We start from the raw sequence: 19,642 nt of genomic DNA on the forward strand, positions 1-19,642 counted from the left end.
CTTTAAGCATCAGCTATCTGAGCAGCTTACCGATCACTGCAGCAGTACCCAGCCCATCTGTAAATAGCCCATCCAACTACCTACCTCGTCCCCATATTGTTTTTATTTACTTTTCTGCTCTTTTGCACACCAGTATTTCTACTTGCACATCATCATCTGCACATCTATCACTCCAGTGTTAATTTGCTAAATTGTAATTACTTCGCTACTATGGCCTACTTATTGCCTTACCTCCTTACTCCATTTGAACACACTGTATATATATTTGTTTCTATTGTGTTATTGACTGTACGTTTGTTTATCCCATGTGTAACTCTGTGTTGTTGTTTTTTGTCGCCCTGCTTTGCTTTATCTTGACCAGGTCGCAGTTGTAAATGAGAACTTGTTCTCAACTGGCCTAGCTAGTTAAATAAAGGTGAAAAAACGCACACGCACGCACACACGCACACACGCACGCACACAGAGAGAGAGAGAGGAGTAACCCTCAGCCCTCTAACTAATGGAATGGGGCCTCACAACTAGCCATTAGAGTATTGGTATTCCTCCCCGTGCCCCTAAGTGCCCTGCACAAAGAGCAAAGAGAGGGAGAGGACACAGGAGAGAGGGATGGAGGAGGGAGAGGAAAGAGAGGTGTGCTTTGGGGTCTGGTCATTGCATTTCAGCCAACATCCATCCACCATGCATATGAACACATCAGTAATGGAGGTTGTTCGGGTAGACTTAAATGTCCATTACCTTGAAACCTTTATAGAATGTATTTATTTGTATATTTACCAGTACTTTCTAATAATTTAGCCAGATACTGTCAATATTGTATCTGTTTTAGCACATGTAAGCAGCATTTACGTTTGTCTGCAGTCCGCATTTTACATGTCCTGGTTTGATATTGCACGTTCGCTCAGTTGACTGGTCAGTCTGTAACTCACAGGTTTGGATCTTTTGTTGAAAGGATATTGAGATTCTAAATGAGGTACAGTATACAGACTAAGCCCTGTTGAAAGGTAGTTTTAAGCGTGATTGACAGCCGAGTTGACTGATCTCTGAGCGCTCTGATTTCATTTAGCCCAGTAAATCCAGTTCTCTACATCAATTACATGTGCTTTACTCAGATAGAAAACACACCTCAAGAGTACATGTATGATTGGTAGAAAGAGACAGGTGGAAGGTAGGGCATGTGTAAAATAGGCATGGTGGGGGGGTTGAATCTCTTGATGAGTTGATACAATGTCCACAGACACTAACACAAGCTGTGCTTTGGTAATGTTATGGTAATGGTATGGTAATGATATGGTAATCTGGCGGCAGTGTTCCACATCACTAGAGAGAGGGGAATTCTGGGAGGCCTTTCACCACTGGGTGGAGAGGAGGGACTTCCTGGTCTCAGAGTACACAACAACAACAACACACACCCACACACACAACACACGCACCTACCCACACGCACACACACACACACACAGACACACACGGTCATATATACTACTATCACATACACACACTATCTACAGTCATTAAAACAAACATGTAATAACATGATACGACATATTTGCAAATACACATGCAGAATGCATTTGCGCATGTGAGTGCGAGGGCTCTTAAGCCTGTACAGTATTTTGAGTCAGTCTGATGTTCTGTGTAATAAAATTAGTATGAGGAGATTAAGGGGAGGGTGTGTGTGCATGCCAATCCTTCACACATGCCAGTGGCCATGAGAAGTGTGTGTGTGTGCGTGTGCGTGTGCGCGTGTGTGCGTGCGTGTGTGTGCGTGTGCGGTGCGTGCGTGGTTGAGAACGATCCTGTTGTTTTCCATGTCTGAAACCACACACCAGTAATGTCTGCTATTACCCACCCTGTCTGAGCGTGCTCTTGTCACACACACATACACACACACACAAAGGGCTACACATCACAACTATAAACAATGGACTGCAACCATATACTACATGGGTTTGGAAGAGTACCTGTACCACACATTCTGACAATAATCCATCCTGAGTACACAGAAACACATGCATGGGGGAGTTTATGATACTACAACTCACATCCTTATCCTCTCTTGAGAGAACTGAAACTAACTTAAAACGTGTGTTTTTTTCCTGTTCTGTATTTTAACTGCGCCTCATCTGAAGATTTTCTGACGTTCAGACATCTAAAGTACAGGCTTGCTGAAGATTTTAATACCACCCTTCAAATGAGAGGTATCTTTAAGGCCCTTTTGATATGACTGCTCAGGTAAAAATCTGGGAGCCGTACGGTATGGTAAGAGACAAACAACATAATGATGTTAAATCATGGCCGTCATCATCCGAACCAAAGAGGAAGAGCACTGAGAAATCTGGACAGCGAACTGCAAGTGTCCTCTTCAATCTCCCCAGTGACCGTCAATTAATCAAATAAAATCCAAAATAGGAAGGTGAATATTCTGCCACTGAAAAAGCAATGAGGAAAACTAGAATTTGGAAATGTCAGTTTACTTCCTGAATGATTTGATATTGAATTGACTACAGTAATGTCTGCTATGCTGTATTATGCAGTATTGAAGAGTGCGCCCAGAAAGTAAAGAGGCCTATAGTGCATTGCTGTAAAATATATCATGTCCAAAATACTGTCTCTGTTTTTACCTTTTTTTTTTACCCAGTTGAAATGAATATGTCAAGCCAGCACAATACAATACACAGAAACCTGATGACATTCTCCTAGGTGAGCTACTAAATCAAAGAGACCATCAATAGTGTTGAGTGCTAGCATCAATAGACATTTGATTCCCATTCTGTTCATACAATATTACCACTGGAATGCCAGAAGCAGATATCATAATCCTCCAAAGCCCCCCGTGCTGTCAAACTTCTCATTTCACTTCAATGTTTTCAAAAATATCACAGTCAATTGTGAAGTGCCGGTCTTGATATACAATATCGTATGCATGCAATGAGCAAATCACCGGTGACACAATTAAATTGGATTTGACTTAACAAAGGGATTTAATGTCATTGACATTTAGCATCAGCCCGTGGCGACAGGTAAAACAGGCCAGTCAGCAGATTGGAGGAGCTACAGGAACCTGACATGGTTGGCTTGGCGTTCCTCTGCTGCTGAGACCAAAGTTGCTGAGACTATACTATACACAAAAAGAGAGAAATAGAGAGAGAGGTGATTCGAGACCGATCCCACTCTCATTAATACCTGAGAAGAGATGCTACATTTACACGCGTGCGTGTGTCTGTGCGTGTGCGTGCGCACATGTATGCTTGTGTGTGTGTATGCGCCCGTGTGTGTACGAGTTCAAGATGGAGGGGCACTGTCCAATAAACTCCTGATGAAAGTCAACTCAATGTATTATTCATGGCCCAGGCTAGGGTTGCAAAGGGTTGGAAACTTTCCGGTAAATTTCTGGAATTTTTCCATGGGAAGTTAATCCTGGGAATTTGGCGAATGTTGCATAAATTCATCAAAAGAGTTAGCTTAAAACAGTGAACCTTTTTTTTGTGGGACACACATAAGGCAATTCTAGGGTGTATTTTGTGGTATATTTTGGTTAAACTATCCCCAATTCAATGGAATTGCAACCATCTGCATGCACAGTGCATTCTTCCATCACATGTGCAGCCGATTCTCAAGATCTTGCACACTAATGAGATGCTATTGAGCCCACACTACTACACTGCCTGAGCCAAGGACTACATGCTTTCTGGTAAGTTTTGATTACAATACTGGTGGGGGAATATATTTTATATGACATACATTACTTTTTGTTAACTAGTAAATAGTAGCCTACAGCAAAGTGTGTTTAAATTATTTCTAACTGGTTAACAATTTCTGCTAGTTAGTTACCATGCAGCTAATGTAGAAGGAAAAGCTGTGTACATTTGCAAATATTATGCCAAATCATATGTGATGAATGCAACAAAGATGCAGAATCATCTGGCCAAGTGCATAAAGTTCCCTCAGCGCTCACAACAAGCAACCTCTGACAAAAGTCCCTCTACTTCTAATCAATGTAGAAATTATGAATCAGACACCTTATCGATAGCAACAGCTCATGGTCCTCCTGGAATCAGATGTTTTTGTTGACTCAATAGAGGAACGTAGTCAGAGAAATGCTGATGAATGTCTTGCTCGAGCTGTGCATGCAACTGGTTCACCTCTGATGCTCACAGACAATGTGTATTGGAAGAGATTTCGGAATGTTCTTCGCCCAGCATATACACCCCTCCAACCAGACATACTTTATCAACAGAGTTCAAGTGAAGGTCAAGCAAATCATAGAGAGAGCAGACTGTATTGCAATCATCTCTGATGGGTGGTTGAATGTTTGTGGGCAAGGAATAATTAACTACATCATCTCCACCCCTCAACCAGTATTCTACAAGAGCACAGACACAAGGGACAACAGACACACCGGTCTCTGCACTGCAGATGACTTGAAGGCAGTCATCAATGACCTTGGACCACAGAAGGTATTTGCACTGGTGACAGACAATGCTGTGAACATGAAGGCTGCTTGGTCTAAAATGGAGGAGTTCTACCCTCACATCAAACCCATTGGCTGTGCTGCTCATGCACTGAATCTGCTCCTCAAGGACATCATGGCACTGAAAACAATGGATACACTCTACAAGAGAACCAAGGAAATGGTTAGGTATGTGAAGGGTAATCAAGTTACAGCAGTAATCTACCTCACCAAGCAAAGTGAGAAGAATAAGAGCACCACATTGAAGCTGCCCAGTAACACCCGTTGGGGTGGTGTTATCATCATGTTTGATAGTCTCCTGGAGGGGATGGAGTCTCTCCAAGAAATGGCCATATCACAGTCTGCTGATATGGACAGTCCCATCAACGGGATCCTCCTGGATGGTGTATTTTGGGAGAATGTGGTAAGCAGCCTGAAACTCCTGAAACCTATAGCAGTAGCCATTGCACGGATTGAGGGAGACAATGCCATCCTGTCTGATGTTCAGACTCTGCTGCAGATGTAAGAGAAGAAATCCGTACTGTCCTGCCCACTTTACTGCTGCTCCAAGCAGAGGAAACTGCAGTTCTGAAATACATCAAAAAGCGTAACTTCTGCCTGATGCCCATACACGCCGCAGCGTACATGTTGAACCCCAAGTATGCTGGCAAGAGCATCCTGTCTGGTGCAGAGATCAACAAGGCCTATGGTGTCATCACTACCGTGTCTCGCCACCTTGGCCTGGATGAGGGCAAGATTCTTGGCAGTCTGGCGAAGTACACTTCCAAGCAAGGGCTTTGGGATGGAGATATAATATAACATAACATCAGCCACCTGGTGGAAGGAAGTTTGTGGATCTGAGGCTCTTTCCCCTGTTGCCTCCATCATCCTCCAAATCCCACCAACATCAGCCTCAGAGCGCAACTGGTCCTTGTTTGGGAACACACACACCAAGGCACGTAACAGGCTGACCAATACAAGGGTTGAAACACTGGTGGCCATCCGGGCAAATTTGAGGCGTTTTGAGCCTGACAATGAGCCATCCTCAACAAGGTTGGAAAGTGACAGTGAAGATGAGGCCTCAGAGTCTGATGTTCAAGAGGTGGACATTGAGAAGACTTGGAAGCCTGAGAGGAAGACAACCAAATCTTTAGTTTATAGACTATCATTTTACAGATATTTGTTGAAAATGTTTTTGGGAGATGCGATGGATCATTGGGGATCATTCAATATTTCCCTTCTTTTGTTGTTCAGTGAAATCATCCCATGTGAAGAGTCAACTCATTTAATTAAAGTTAAATTCGTAACTAAATTGTTTTTTTATTTCTATTGGAAGGATTTAATAATTTTCAATTATGTCTACTTATGATAAGGTAAAAGGTTTATGGTTCTGTCTCCATATGATATGGTAAAGATATCCAATGCAAAAAAACTCTACATTTAAATGGTATTAATATTCATTTGCATATATTTCCGTTAATTCCCATATATTCCCGTTAATTCCCACGGAAAGTTTCCACCCCGAAATGTTCAACCCTGGTCCAGGCAGCAGCGGGCAGAGCCGAGGCTGAGATGTGCTTACGTCCTCAGGGTGAACATTAGGTAGTCGACCACCAGGGCAAAGGACACTTATCAATAACCTCATACTCGCTCACCCTCTCCTTCAATAGTTTGACCAGGCAAAACAGGAACTGGGAAACACAATATACTGCATAACACTAACACTGTACCTCAAACTACCTCAAACTGAATATCTTGGCGCATTGACATACAGAATCTACTAAGCCACACAATTACAAACCTTGACTCTAACTCACGTCCCCTAAACATTGATTACATCAGCTACACAAACACCCTGAATAGGCCTAGACGCTTTACAAAAGACGGTACTGATATGGTACGAATCAGTCATACAGACAGATGGACAGATGAGAAGACAATAGATCAAATGGAAGCCAATAGGCCTAATCATTTCTAAAGACAACTGGATTTCTTATATCAAATTTTAGTATAGGATTCCAAGGTTTGCCAGTGACGATAGGTAAGAGTGAAAGTGAGTGTGTGTGCGTGTGTGTGTGGGTGGGTGAGAGGGGGTCTTTGATCAGATATGAAATATTCAGAAAGCCCGCTGTAATTTGATGAAAGTCAGATAGCCTCAAATGGAAATGGAAGTCAGCACTTTCATACATCTCCCGACAAAAAGCCCCTCAGTAAACTGATTTAAAGAATGAAAATTGCGGGTCCATAAGATGAAGTAATAAAGGCAGGTTTTAAATATGCACTGACCTGTGATATGAACTGTAGTCCGTGCTGCTCGGCCAGGGCTCGTGCATCTGTGGCGCCTCTGTCCATCATCACAGCATAGAAGAAGTGGGGCTTGGTGCCGGGCTGCCCCCCAGTGGTCGCTAGAGGCCACTGCAGCAGGCAGCATACAGTCAGCAGCACAACCACCGCCCTGTCCTTCAAGGCCCTGATACACAGAAATATGGTTTAACTCATGCCAAGTTAAAGCCTGAGGCTAGTAACTGTGAGAGAGCAACAACAGCATTTTAGCTTAAATTTCTAAATCCTCAATTACAAATCAATAGTGTTTACAAGTTACACTTCATTATGGTTTGTTAACCAGCACCGTGCATTAACATTTTAAATAGCTATGAAACTGCATAGCCAAAGAATAACAAAATGTTGTAACAAAATCAAAAGGTTAAAGGGTACAACAGTAGGTAAAGTTTGACAGGAAAATGTCTAGGTCAATAACACATTACATGATCAATTATGTATCGAAATTCAACAATCACTTTCAAGCATCATGAAATAGATAAATAGGGGAACCACTGCATGATAATGCCCGCTTTCAGAGTGTGTGACTGGGGAAATGCAGGCCTGAGGGCCATCCAGCTACAGACACAGAAATAGACAGACAGTACCGAGAATAACATTATAATGCATTGTAAGACTTCCCATGAGCAAGACCCCTTTATAATGTCTTATAATCATCTCGGACTAAAGAACAGCCCATTTGAGACAGTTAAACATTTTATGCATAGAGAGACCTAACACATAAGTGTTGTTATAAGACATAATAATGTAGATTGAAATAATCCACTAGCCAAATTATTGCTGTAAATGTACTGAAACAACCCAATCTAATTCAAGCACGAGCATATAGTGTAGATGTTAGCTCCCCTTCAGTACCATAGACCACAAGTTGTCATATCATATGACAATGACTATGGCTTTGTAACAATGCTAGAGCACAGTTAGTAACAGGATCCAGCAACCTCTCCCTAGGCCTATAACATTATACTGGAACATTTAATAATAGCAAACCTTCAACATAGACCCTAATACTCCCCATGTGAGCCACTGTATCAAATTCACATGCAAAGTGGATGTAGCCTATAGCGTACCGTATAAATACCACCCACCTGCAGCAGCAGAAAGTGTCCGAGTCTGATCCTTCACTGGTCTCTCCCCGTATGCTGCACTGGGTTAGAACTCTGGCATAAGAGCCCAGAGCATGAAAACACACACTTTCACACACACTCTTCCCACACATTTAATCTCTTGGCCTTAATGTGAATGTATCGAATGCAGAAACACAGCACTCTCCTTCTGTGGACTTTCATCCTCGTGCAAAACCATCTCTTTATCTGCCTTTTTATGCCATCCCTCTATCTATCCTGTTTTATTTGCGCCACCATTGTGTGGGGCTCATGTTATTACATTGAGTTACTGCCATAACCTACTCATACCTGTTTGCCCCGAGCCTTAAAGTTCCAATGGAGCCATTTTTATTTCAATATGAAATTCTTTCTGGGTAACAATTAAGTACCTTCCTGTGACTGTTTTCAATTAAAATGATCAAAAAGAAACAAAAATAGCTTTTTAGCAAAGAGAAATTTCTCAAGCAAGAATTTCACTAGGACTGTCTGGGAGTGGTCTGAGTGGGGAAGGGAAAACTGAAAATGGTCTTTTATTGGCAGAGAGGTTAACTAAGAACTCTCTTTGTTATCGGTCTATTTACTAATTTGTCACCAGACAGGCCAAAACTCCATCCCACCAAAACAGGTTGAAATTTCAGATGGTCTTTTCAAACAGCTCTTACTAGAAGGGCATTTTAATAATTTTCACAATTTCACACCATTAATTCCAGCTTCATAGTGTGGAAATATATATAAAACACAGGTAAATCACGTTTTTTAACTGCACTAGGCCTTTAAAGGATGTATAGGAGACTTTAGATTTATCAACTGCAGAGAAGCCATAAGGATTTCCCAGGCTATTTCAGCCCCAGCTGTGGCTGACAGGTGTATAAAATCAAGCACACAGCCATGCAATCTCCATAGACAACCATTGGCCTTACTGAAGTAGAATGGCCTTACTGAAGAGCTCAGTGACTTTCAACGTGGCTCCGTCATAGGATGCCACCTTTCCAACAAGTCAGTTCGTCACATTTCTGCCCTGCTAGAGCTGCCCCGTTCAAATATAAGTGCCGTTATTGTGAAGTGGAAACGTCTAGGAGCCCAAACGGTTCAGCTACAAAGTGGTAGGCAACACAAGCTCACAGAACGGGACCACCGATTGCTGAAGTGCGTAAAAATTTTCTGTCCTTGGTTGCAACACACACTACCGAGTTCCAAACTGCCTCTGGAAGCAACGTCACCACAATAACTGTTCGTTAGGAGCTTCATGAAATGGGCTTCAATGGCCGAGCAGCCGCACACAAGCCTAAGATCACCATGCGCAATGCCAAGCATCAGCTGGAGTGGTGTAAAGCTCGTCTCCATTGGACTCTGGAGCAGTGGAAATGCCTTCTCTGGAGTGATGAATCACGCTTCACCATCTGGCAGTTCGACGGACAAATCTGGGTTTGGAGGATCCAAGAGAACGCTACCTGCCCCAATGCATAGTGTGGTGCCAACTGTAAAGTTTGGTGGAGGACAAATAATGGTATGGGGCTTTTTTTCATGGTTCGGGCTAGACCCCTTAGTTCCAGAAAAGGGAAATCTAAACGCTACAGCATACAATGACATTCTGTGCTTCCGACGTCGTGACAACAGTTTGGGAAAGGCCCTTTCCTGTTTCAGCATGACAATGCCCCCGTGCACAAAACAAGGTCCATACAGAAATGGTTTGTCGAGAGCCCTGACCTAAACCCCACCGAACACCTTCGGGATGAATTTGAACGCCGACTGCGAGCCAAGCCTAATCGCCCAAACATCAGTTCCCGACCTCACTAATGCTCCTTTGGCTAAATGGAAGCAAGTCCCTGCAGCAATGTTCTAACATCTAGTGGAAAGCCTTTAAAAAAGGACATGACCAACCATGTATTGAAATTCAACAATCACTTTCTAGCATGAAATAAATAAATAGGGGAACCACTGCATCACACACGCTTTCAGAGTGTGTGAAAAGCGGGCATTGCCCCTTTGTTGCCTTCTGGCAATGTATGATTTTGTAATGAGATGTTCTACGAGCAGGTGTCCACATACTTTTGGTCATGTAGTGTTTCTATGAAGGACTGACTATGATATACAGACAGCAAAACAGCTGTTACATTTTTTGAGGAAACGATAGTTCCAAGTTACAAAATTACATATTGGTTTCCTTACACTGTAAGCAGTCTATGGACAAGGTACAGATGTGGGATCTTAATTTGATCATTATTTTGTTGCTGAGAATTGTATTTACCTGCACAGCAGTAACTGCATACTTGTAGAGTATTCAATGTTTAAAAAGGCTTCTAAAGTAAGTCATTTCCACATAAAAATGTCAGATCTGCCCCCTACAAAATCCTACAAAAAAATGTCCATTAATTATAATTCACATGATAATTCACATTTCCTGTTGCTGCAGGATTGTTTTCCTGTTGTTGAAAACTGGCTGAAATTAAGATTCTACATCTGTAAAACAGAAATCCAAGCATGCAATGCTTTTGTTTACCTGGCCACTGTTTCCAAATGTTAACTTTTTAGCATTTGTGGCAAACATCCAAGTCAAGCCATATCACACATGTCCCTCTATTTCTCCCCACACAAACGGGATGATTGTTTGATTAATGATAACTCATGTTTAATGATGCTGTTGTTTTCATTAACAGGTTTACTTTTGGCCAGAGTAATGTGAATTGTGCAATCAAATTGCCATTAAAGTCTATTAGGCCTATCCCTGTTCATTGAGAATTTACTTGAAAAGGCATGAACGGTTTATGCCAGGTTAGATAGGTCCTTTTAGGATTCTCATTCTCCTCATTTTGGGAGAGCTGCTTGTCAGGTAACATGCTGTTATAAACAGGATCGGATCATCCGAACATCACACCCGCGGGAAGGTACAGGACGGCAATAACAACTGCCCGAGTTACACCAGGAACGCACAATCCCTCCATCAGTGCTCAGACTGTCCACAATAGGCTGAGAGAGGCTGGGCTGAGGGCTTGTAGGCCTGTTGTAAGGCAGGTCCTCACCAGACATCACCAGCAACAACGTTGCTTATGGGCACAAACCCACCGTCGCTGGACCAGACAGGCCTGGCAAAAAGTGCTCTTCACTGACAAGTCGCGGTTTTGTCTCACCAGGGGTGATGGTCAGATTCGCGTTTATCGTCGAAGGAATGAGCATAACACTGAGGCCTGTACTCTGGAGTAGGATCGATTTGGAGGTGTAGAGTCCGTCATGGTCTGGGGTGGTGTGTCACAGCATCACAGGACTGAGCTTGTTGTTATTGCAGGCAATCTCAACGCTGTGCGTTACAGGGAAGACATCCTCCTCCCTCATGTGGTACCCTTCCAGCAGGTTCATTCTGACATGACCCTCCAGCATGACAATGCCACCAGCCATACTGCTCGTTCTGTGCGTAATTTCCTGCAAGACAGGAATGCCAGCGAAGAGCCCGGATCTCAATCCCATTGAGCACGTCTGGGACCTGTTGGATCTGAGGGTGAGGCCTAGGGCCATTCCCCCAAGAAATGTCCGGGAACTTGCAAGTGCCTTGGTGGAAGAGTGGGGTAACATCTCACAGCAAGAACTGGCAAATCTGGTGCAGTCCATGAGGAGGAGATCCACTGCAGTACGTAAAGCAGCTGGTGGCCACACCAGATACCGACTGTTACTTTTGATTTTGACCCCCCCTTTGTTCAGGGACACATTATTCCATTTCTGTTAGTCACATGTCTGTGGAACTTGTTCAGTTTATGTCTCATTTGTTGAATCTTGTTATGTTCATACAAATATTTACACGTGTTAAGTTTGCTGAAAATAAACGCAGTTGACAGTGAGAAGACGTTTATTTTTTTGCTGAGTTTAGCTCTGCCATATACAATTCAGATGTGTGTTTATGGGCATTTTGCCCTGTGTTTGAGGTCATTTTGCTATTGGCCAAGAAAGGTGATTGTTTTTTATATACGGGATCCAGCCTTCTTCATCACCTGCACGGTAAATACTGTATATATGTATATTTTTGCACCTGAATGAATCTGAACCTCTGACTGAGTCTGAACTGTTGCTGCCTCACATCAACAAAAAATCGTAGAAAAAAAATTGTTACCTAAATTAATAATTTAGCTTTACATTTCCTTAAAGAGTAGCTTACTTAGACTATATATATTTTTTTCATGTTTGTTTTTTATCGCTGCCGTTTCAATATATCCCTCTATATTCACTGAGTAATGATGAACACATCGCTCGGGTTATGCTCTTTCTCCTTCACGTCCTCTTTCACATCACCTCCCTTCAAAACACTCAACCGTCAGCCATTTGAAAACGGCTACCCACACTGCTCCCCAAACTACCCCATCAATAGGATCATCGTGGTTCAAATCTACACCATCACTCAGGCCAAATCTACAGTAAGAATACCCTTGCTGAAATCAATAACATCGCCAGGGGACTTAGCCCTAGTCAATCCCTGTGTGGAGCCGGGTCTGCAGGGCAGGACTGTACAGTACGCCCCCCTATGTAAGCAGGCCCCAGGCAAAGGCAGGCTGAACAAGGGGCCAGATGAATCGTGGAGCGAATGGCGTACAGGCAGCAGCAAACTGAATGCAGAGGCGGCCCGGGGGCCTACTGTGACGCTGATAAAGCACCTGTACATTTTTACAGACAAACTACTTATTTCCGTCCTGCATATCAGCTTGGAAAGACTGATAACTTTCTATTCCTCCCATGCGGAAGGATGAAAGGGCCAGGGGAGAGGCCTTTCAGGAGTTTAATTGATCAAGCAGAGACCACAGGGCTTTACCAGAGATAAAAGTGACTACCACTATGCTCAGCACAATGAGGAGATCTATTTTGGAGGAGACCCAATGAAGAAGGAGAATGTAGCTCATTATGCAAAGTCATTATGAGGCACTAACTATATGGGACTCATTTTTTAAAAGAGTTTTTAAAGCGAGTTTGTGGTAGAATTGAACATGATTTCCAGAGGTCAGGCCATAGGTCACGCAACACTGCCAGGGTGTTAACTTGTAGACCAGACTTGTTACTGTACTCAGTACAATTAAAATACATTAAAAAAAACAATGCTACTCATTCCTTGGGAAAAAAACGACATATCTGTAGATCTCCTGTTTAGCATGTTTACAATTTATTTCCTAAATTATCTCTTAAATGGATTGTGTTCCTCAATGACTTAGTATACAATTATTTTGAGATGATGGGTCATGACGTTTAAAACATGGTAAATGGGGGAGAAGTCTTACATTGTTTATTGCTCTGAAAATACTAGCATGGAACCTATGCATTAACAAAACATGTGCATTTTTGTACCGTTTCCGAACAGTTTAAAAACACTGAATCCTACATACTTAATGGTAAATAGGGTTGGAGAACCTTAACCCATGGAACTGTGGTTTGATTAATACTGAAAGTGACACATTCAGTTCTTCAATCCATGGAAGGGTTGCCCACGCATTCCTTAAAATAATGATGCATTTCATAGTAAAATGTTGAGTTCCGTAAACCTCTAAGGAGTGCCATTTGTTCCTTATTTTCCTTGTAACATGATCAGCAAGCTTCTGCAATTACAAAGAGCGAACATTCAGAAATAGTACTAGGTTGCTACACCATATGACATATCTGGGTTTCACTTTACTGAGAGCCTGTCGACCGGTCAGCTTGCCTTACTGCAAGAAATGGAACAACTTAACTCCTTCACCTCTAATGCCTCCTTCTGGGGTCTGGCTCCTGGCGTGGCCTTGTCTCTGTACTGCCTGCTCGGTATTCCTGGTAACATTGCAGTTATAGTCATCCTCCGTCGGAACCATGATCTATCCAGCTTGAGCAGGAGACTGATGTTGAACTTGGCTGCGTCGGACCTACTCTGCATCCTTACCCTACCTTTGCGTATCTACAACCTATTCTTCACCTGGAGCCTGGGTCTAGTGCTCTGTCAGCTCAACATGTACTTTTTCTACTGCAGTATCTGTACCGGTCTGCTGACTGTCACACTTCTGAGCATCCAGCGTTACCTCCAGGTAGTGCATTCTCACAGCTGGGCCAGACCGGGAGTGGCAAAGGAGAGGGTGCTACTGGTTGTCCTGTGGGGGGTAGCTGGGGTCCTGTCCATTCCTTATGGGGTGACGGTGCGGGATGTGAAGGATGATAGTGGATGGGTCCGGTGCCAGTACGATTTTGCATCAGACGCTGAGCTGGTGGCTGTGTTGCTCCTGCAGACTCTCCTGGCATTTGTAGTTCCTTTCTTCATCATGTCCACAGCCTATATCCGCCTCCAGCGAAGGGTGAACCAAACAGCTTTCTTCAGGAGCACCAGGACGACCAGATTAGTGAGCCTTATCGTTGGGACCTTCATCGTTCTATGGACTCCTCACCATGTCATGAATGTGCTGGGAGTGACGGCCATCTTGGCAAAGAATAAGGCTCTGAGAGTGTTCTGGGAGGGCAATTGGAGGATTGCTGGATCTCTGGTCTTCATCAACAGCAGCTTGGATCCATTCCTCTATGCCTTTGCCTCCAGAAACACCCAGAGAGCACAGAGCAGTGACAGTCAGGTGGTGACCACGAGTAGTCACAATCTGTAAGATTTCAAGTCACTCATTGGTCATTTCAACTATTGAAATATTCCGTTTGATACAGGCAAATATGACATATAAATACCGTATTTAGATTAGCACAACTGTCCTAACTTATAATAACCACCCCAAAAAACAAAGGACCTGTATGCATTGTTTATGTTTATTGTAAATCTTATAATGATGTTTAAATAAAGTAATATTGCTCTCATGACCAAAAATATTTTTGAGAGGATTTGAGCATGATATTTAAACCAGACTTCCATTGCAAACACTTCCTTTTCCAATAAAAGTAGAAGAGAGTGTATTTGGTAGGGTGTTGTTACACATCCGTTTGACATAACTGTCTGGTAAGGTGAGGAGTAAGCCAATATTATGGTGGGTGAATTTTCTCTTTTATGCTTATGTTGATCACATAACGACTGTGGATATTGGGATTCACAGTCACACCCACACAGTTCTAACTATAGCATGAGGTTATTTTGATAGCCTGTGTAACATGTGTCACGCAAACAAACAGGGTTATATTAGGACGCACTCATCAGTTGCCCCAACTAATTTCTCCATCAACATGCATTTTCGTCCACATCTCCCATGCTGATTACAGGAGGATATCAGTTCATTAACAAGTGAAAACGTTCTTTATTTCCAAAAAACAGCTACTGTTTCCCTTAAACATGATACATTTCCAGGTTAATTGATCAAGCAGAGTCCACAGGGCCTTACCAGAGATAAAAGTGACTACCACTATGCTCAGCACAATGAGGAGATATTCTTTGGAGACCCAATGAAAGAGAATGTAGCTCATTATGCTAAATCAATATGAGGTACTAACTGTATGGCTCTTTTTGTAAAGAACGTTTAAAAAAGAAGAGAGTTCGTGGTAGAATTGGACATGATTTCCAGAGGTCAGGCTATAGGTCACACAGCGCTGCCAGGGTGTTAACTTGTAGACCAGACTTGTTACTGTAGACATCCGACTTGTTACTGTAGACATCAGACTTGTTACTGTAGACATCAGACTTGTTACTGTAGACATCCGACTTGTTACTGTAGACATCCGACGTGTTACTGTAGACATCAGACGTGTTACTGTAGACATCAGACTTGTTACTGTAGACATCAGACTTGTTACTGTAGACGTAAAAAAAAAAAACAATGGCGCTCATTCCTTGAGCATGACAAACTGTATCTGTGGATCCCCCGAGCCCAGTATGGGGGCAGTCGGACAATGGCGGTAGCTATGCTTTTAGCGGCACGCTGTGCCCCGTTACGGTGGTGACGTGACCCGGATCGACAGTTGGCCTCAGCTCAACGGTCGGGGTTGCTCGCTGTCTAGCGCGTTTAGAAGGGGTGAGTGTAACGGAGTTAAGAACGTACCGTAAGCTCCCTCCACAGCTATCTTGAAATGTCGCCGATGGAGCCATGCAAGGGGTCCCTTTTGTATGGCTCAATCGGCGGTCACGTGTGTTGTGAAACAGGATAATTGGTTTGAGCCCAGCATAGGGCAGTCGGACAGTGGAGGAAGCTAAGCTGTTAGCAGCATGCTGAGCCCTGTTACAGCGCTGTAACTGGGGACAGTGTGCTGCTAACAGCTTAGCTTCCTCCACTCAGGATACCCTCTCATCAGTTGCCCCAACTAATTTCCCCATCAACATGCATTTTCTCTTCGAGAGTTTGGGACTACTGTATAAGGTTCTATCTGCATTTTTGTCAAAATGTTGTTCTCTACCTATATAGTACCTCAAAATACCCCAATTCATGTTGTTAAGTTCAAAAGAATACTTGATAAAAAAAATTCTGACACCATTTGAACCAATGAGGGTTCGGTAAAGCCAATCATGACAGAATTACTGTCTGGGCACGCAAGGCACGCATGTGCCCAGGGGCCCTGACCTCGAGGAGGCCCCCCATTGATTTTGTTAGTTACTCTCACTCAGATATCATTTGAACATGGCATAAGTCAAGGCAAAATATGTCAAAACTGCAGGAAATTAGCTTTAAAATGGCAACATGTTTTCTCCATCCCATGGCAAAATGTGTAGAACTGCAGGAAATTAGCTTTAAAATGGCAACATGTTTTCTCCATCCCATGGCAAAACGTGTTGAACTGCAAGAAATTAGCTTAAAAACCTAAATAAATTATCTCAACCCCATGGAAGAAATGTGTAGAATTGCAGGAAATTAGTTTTAAAACTGCAACATTTTCTCTCTGTCCCATGGGGAAAAAAGAGGTCGAATTGCATACATTTACTTTAAAACTGTAAAATGTTCCTTATGCTGCCAAATGTTTTTCCGGGAAAAGTCTTGCTTTTAGGTACCCCAAAAAGCTAGAAACGCCCCCGAATAAAACGACAGAATTGATCTCACAATTGAACATCTCACAGCACAATGGACCATTTGGAAAGACTTAAGTTACACACTCGCTTGTAGGAAGGAGATTTATTCATATACACAATTGCGCTCCCCTCTCTCCAAAGAAAGGTTAGCAGAAATGATGGAACCTACCTTTACATCCAAGACGACTCCGAGTGCTTGCTTTGGGTCTGGATCTCTTGATGTTATGAAAAACATATACATTGCCTCACAAAGCAAACGAATCCAATTCAATGTCTCTCGGTCCTCTTTATTGTCTCTATCTGTGGTGTGTAGGGGGATATTCATAAAAATTCCCCAGTGGTATAAACATGCGGTTGTATGTGGACTTATCTAGCCTATAGATTCCCTAGTTCTCGAGCATGTATGCAAATGAAAGCAAATTAAATCCCGGCACATACTACTCCAGTAAACGACAACATTCTGCTCCTGTCGAAAATGATTTTGGAAAAATATGTGAATATGCATTTGAATGCAAGCATGGTGAGATGGCGAGATACCGTTTTGCAGAGACAGATCTGCATATGGAAATTAGGGTTAGCCTGTGTCCAATTTTACTTCACTGTTGCACTGTTTTTAATGAGACGGGGACACCAAGAGACCGACTGTCGGGGAAGGGCATAGGACGTTACTTTCCTACAGGCTACAAATGACATACAAATATAATGCATTTCATCAACTATACCAGGGATGGTCAACTTTGTCGGAGGTGGGAGCCAGGATAACCTGAACTTATAATGAGGGACCGCAGTTGCTATCGGGTGCGCGTATCCACGTGTGTATAACCCCGACCTCACCACACCACAGCACATTGCGAGCAAAACAAATAGCATCCCCCTGTTTTTGTTTTTTACGTTTTAGTTAATTTCGTGCTATTCTACACATTTTGCGATGGGGCATATATGTTTTTGAAATTTTACAGTAGTCTCTGCAATTCTACACATTTTGCCATAGGGTGGAGAGAAATGTTTGCTGTTTTTAATATGATATCTGAGTGAGATTGACTAACAAAATAAATGGGGGCCCCAGATGTCATATAAGCGTACATGTAAGTTAGCCAAGTTAGCCTAACTATGAATTTGACACTTCCCCCAGCCCCATCCCTCAACTTCCCAACCAAAGTGCCATGGCCAGACTGTTGAAATGACAGATTGTGTCTTTAATGTCACTACTCTAAAGTGAACACAGTGGAAGAGGACGCTGGTGTCACCCTTCGCAGGGGAAAGCCAGTGTGAGCTGACACCATCCCTTCCACCCTGTTTCTCCTGTGCATCTGACCCGGGTCGGGAAGACACCTGGCCACTGTCATCTGACAGTTATATTGGCAGGGGCTCCCTGAAACGGTAATGTCTCTATGAGCACACAGCTAAGGCATATCTTAGCAGGCTAATATTAAACTGAACAAAAATATAAACACAACATGCAACAATTTCAAAGATTTTACTGAGTACCAGTTCATATAAGGAAATCAGTCAATTTAAGAAAAGTATTACTGACAGAAATAATCCTCAGTACTCCTTTGTTCAGTGTATAATCTACTGTTTAAGAGTACAGAGACATTACATTAGGCATTTGCCATGACACATGACAAAACACCACTCCTCATGGTAAATACAGTATGAAAGTCCCGTCTACTTCATGGATCATGTCCCACAGTGTTCATGAATGGCCTTCAAGTATACACACTGCTCAAAAAAATAAAGGGAACACTTAAACAACACAATGTAACTCCAAGTCAATCACACTTCTGTGAAATCAAACTGTCCACTTAGGAAGCAACACTGATTGAAAATAAATTTCACATGCTGTTGTGCAAATGGAATAGACAAAAGGTGGAAATTATAGGCAATTAGCAAGACACCCTGAACAAAGGAGTGATTCTGCAGGTGGTGACCACAGACCACTTCTCAGTTCCATTTGTGGCCTGCTGGAGGTAATTTTGCAGGGCTCTGGCAGTGCTCCTCCTGCTCAAAGGCGGAGGTAGCGATCCTGCTGCTGGGTTGTTGCCCTCCTACGGCCTTCTCCACGTCTCCTGATGTACTGGCCTGTCTCCTGGTAGCGCCTCCATGCTCTGGACACTACGCTGACAGACACAGCAAACCTTCTTGCCACAGCTCGCATTGATGTGCCATCCTGGAAGAGCTGCACTACCTGAGCCACTTGTGTGGGTTGTAGACTCCGTCTCATGCTACCACTAGAGTGAGAGCACCGCCAGCATTCAAAAGTAACCAAAACATCAGCCAGGAAACATAGGAACTGAGAAGTGGTCTGTGGTCACCACCTGCAGAATCACTCCTTTAATGGGGGTGTCTTGCTAATTGCCTATAATTTCCACCTTTAGTCTATTCCATTTGCACAACAGCATGTGAAATTTATTGTCAATCAGTGTTGCTTCCTAAGTGGACAGTTTGATTTCACAGAAGTGTGATTGACTTGGAGTTACATTGTGTTGTTTAAGTGTTCCCTTTATTTTTTTGAGCAGTGTATAATCAAATTAACAAAAAAGCGGTCATTTAAGATATGTAAAATGATATTTGTATTTGTGGATTAATTTACTCAGTCAATCAGAAATCTTCATGAAAGGCATCAGGTAGAAGTCAATTAATTCACGAATACTAATATATTTAACATATCTTAAATGACTGTGTTTTCATGAATTTGACAATATAATCTTGAAAGCCATTCAATAACAGCGTGAGACATGATCCAGGAAGTAGGTGGGACTTTCATATTGTATGTGACGCATAGTAACTCAAAAGATTGTTAGATTGGACAGCTGACAACAGTGG

At 42.8% G+C, this 19,642-nt stretch overlaps 1 protein-coding gene and 2 pseudogenes across 1 annotated transcript; 2 read left to right on the forward strand and 1 right to left on the reverse strand.

Moving 5' to 3' along the window:
- LOC129858610 (PC3-like endoprotease variant B) overlaps positions 1-11,250 on the reverse strand; it is a 148,677-nt pseudogene extending 137,427 nt beyond the window's left edge.
- A 2,330-nt stretch (positions 11,251-13,580) lies between these two features.
- On the forward strand, positions 13,581-14,612 carry LOC129856709 (leukotriene B4 receptor 1-like). The gene has a single exon (XM_055924440.1). It carries the CDS (start codon positions 13,581-13,583, stop codon positions 14,484-14,486), a length of 906 nt encoding a protein of 301 aa, XP_055780415.1. The 3' UTR covers positions 14,487-14,612.
- A 1,096-nt stretch (positions 14,613-15,708) lies between these two features.
- LOC129858611 (protein MMS22-like) overlaps positions 15,709-19,642 on the forward strand; it is a 37,257-nt pseudogene continuing 33,323 nt past the window's right edge.

This window comes from Salvelinus fontinalis, chromosome 6 (assembly GCF_029448725.1).
Source record: "Salvelinus fontinalis isolate EN_2023a chromosome 6, ASM2944872v1, whole genome shotgun sequence".
In the NCBI taxonomy this organism is placed as follows: domain Eukaryota; kingdom Metazoa; phylum Chordata; class Actinopteri; order Salmoniformes; family Salmonidae; genus Salvelinus; species Salvelinus fontinalis.

Bases quoted from the DNA above. Each gene is read 5' to 3' on its own strand.
- LOC129856709 (XM_055924440.1), top strand. From the start codon at position 13,581: ATGGAACAACTTAACTCCTTCACCTCTAATGCCTCCTTCTGGGGTCTG.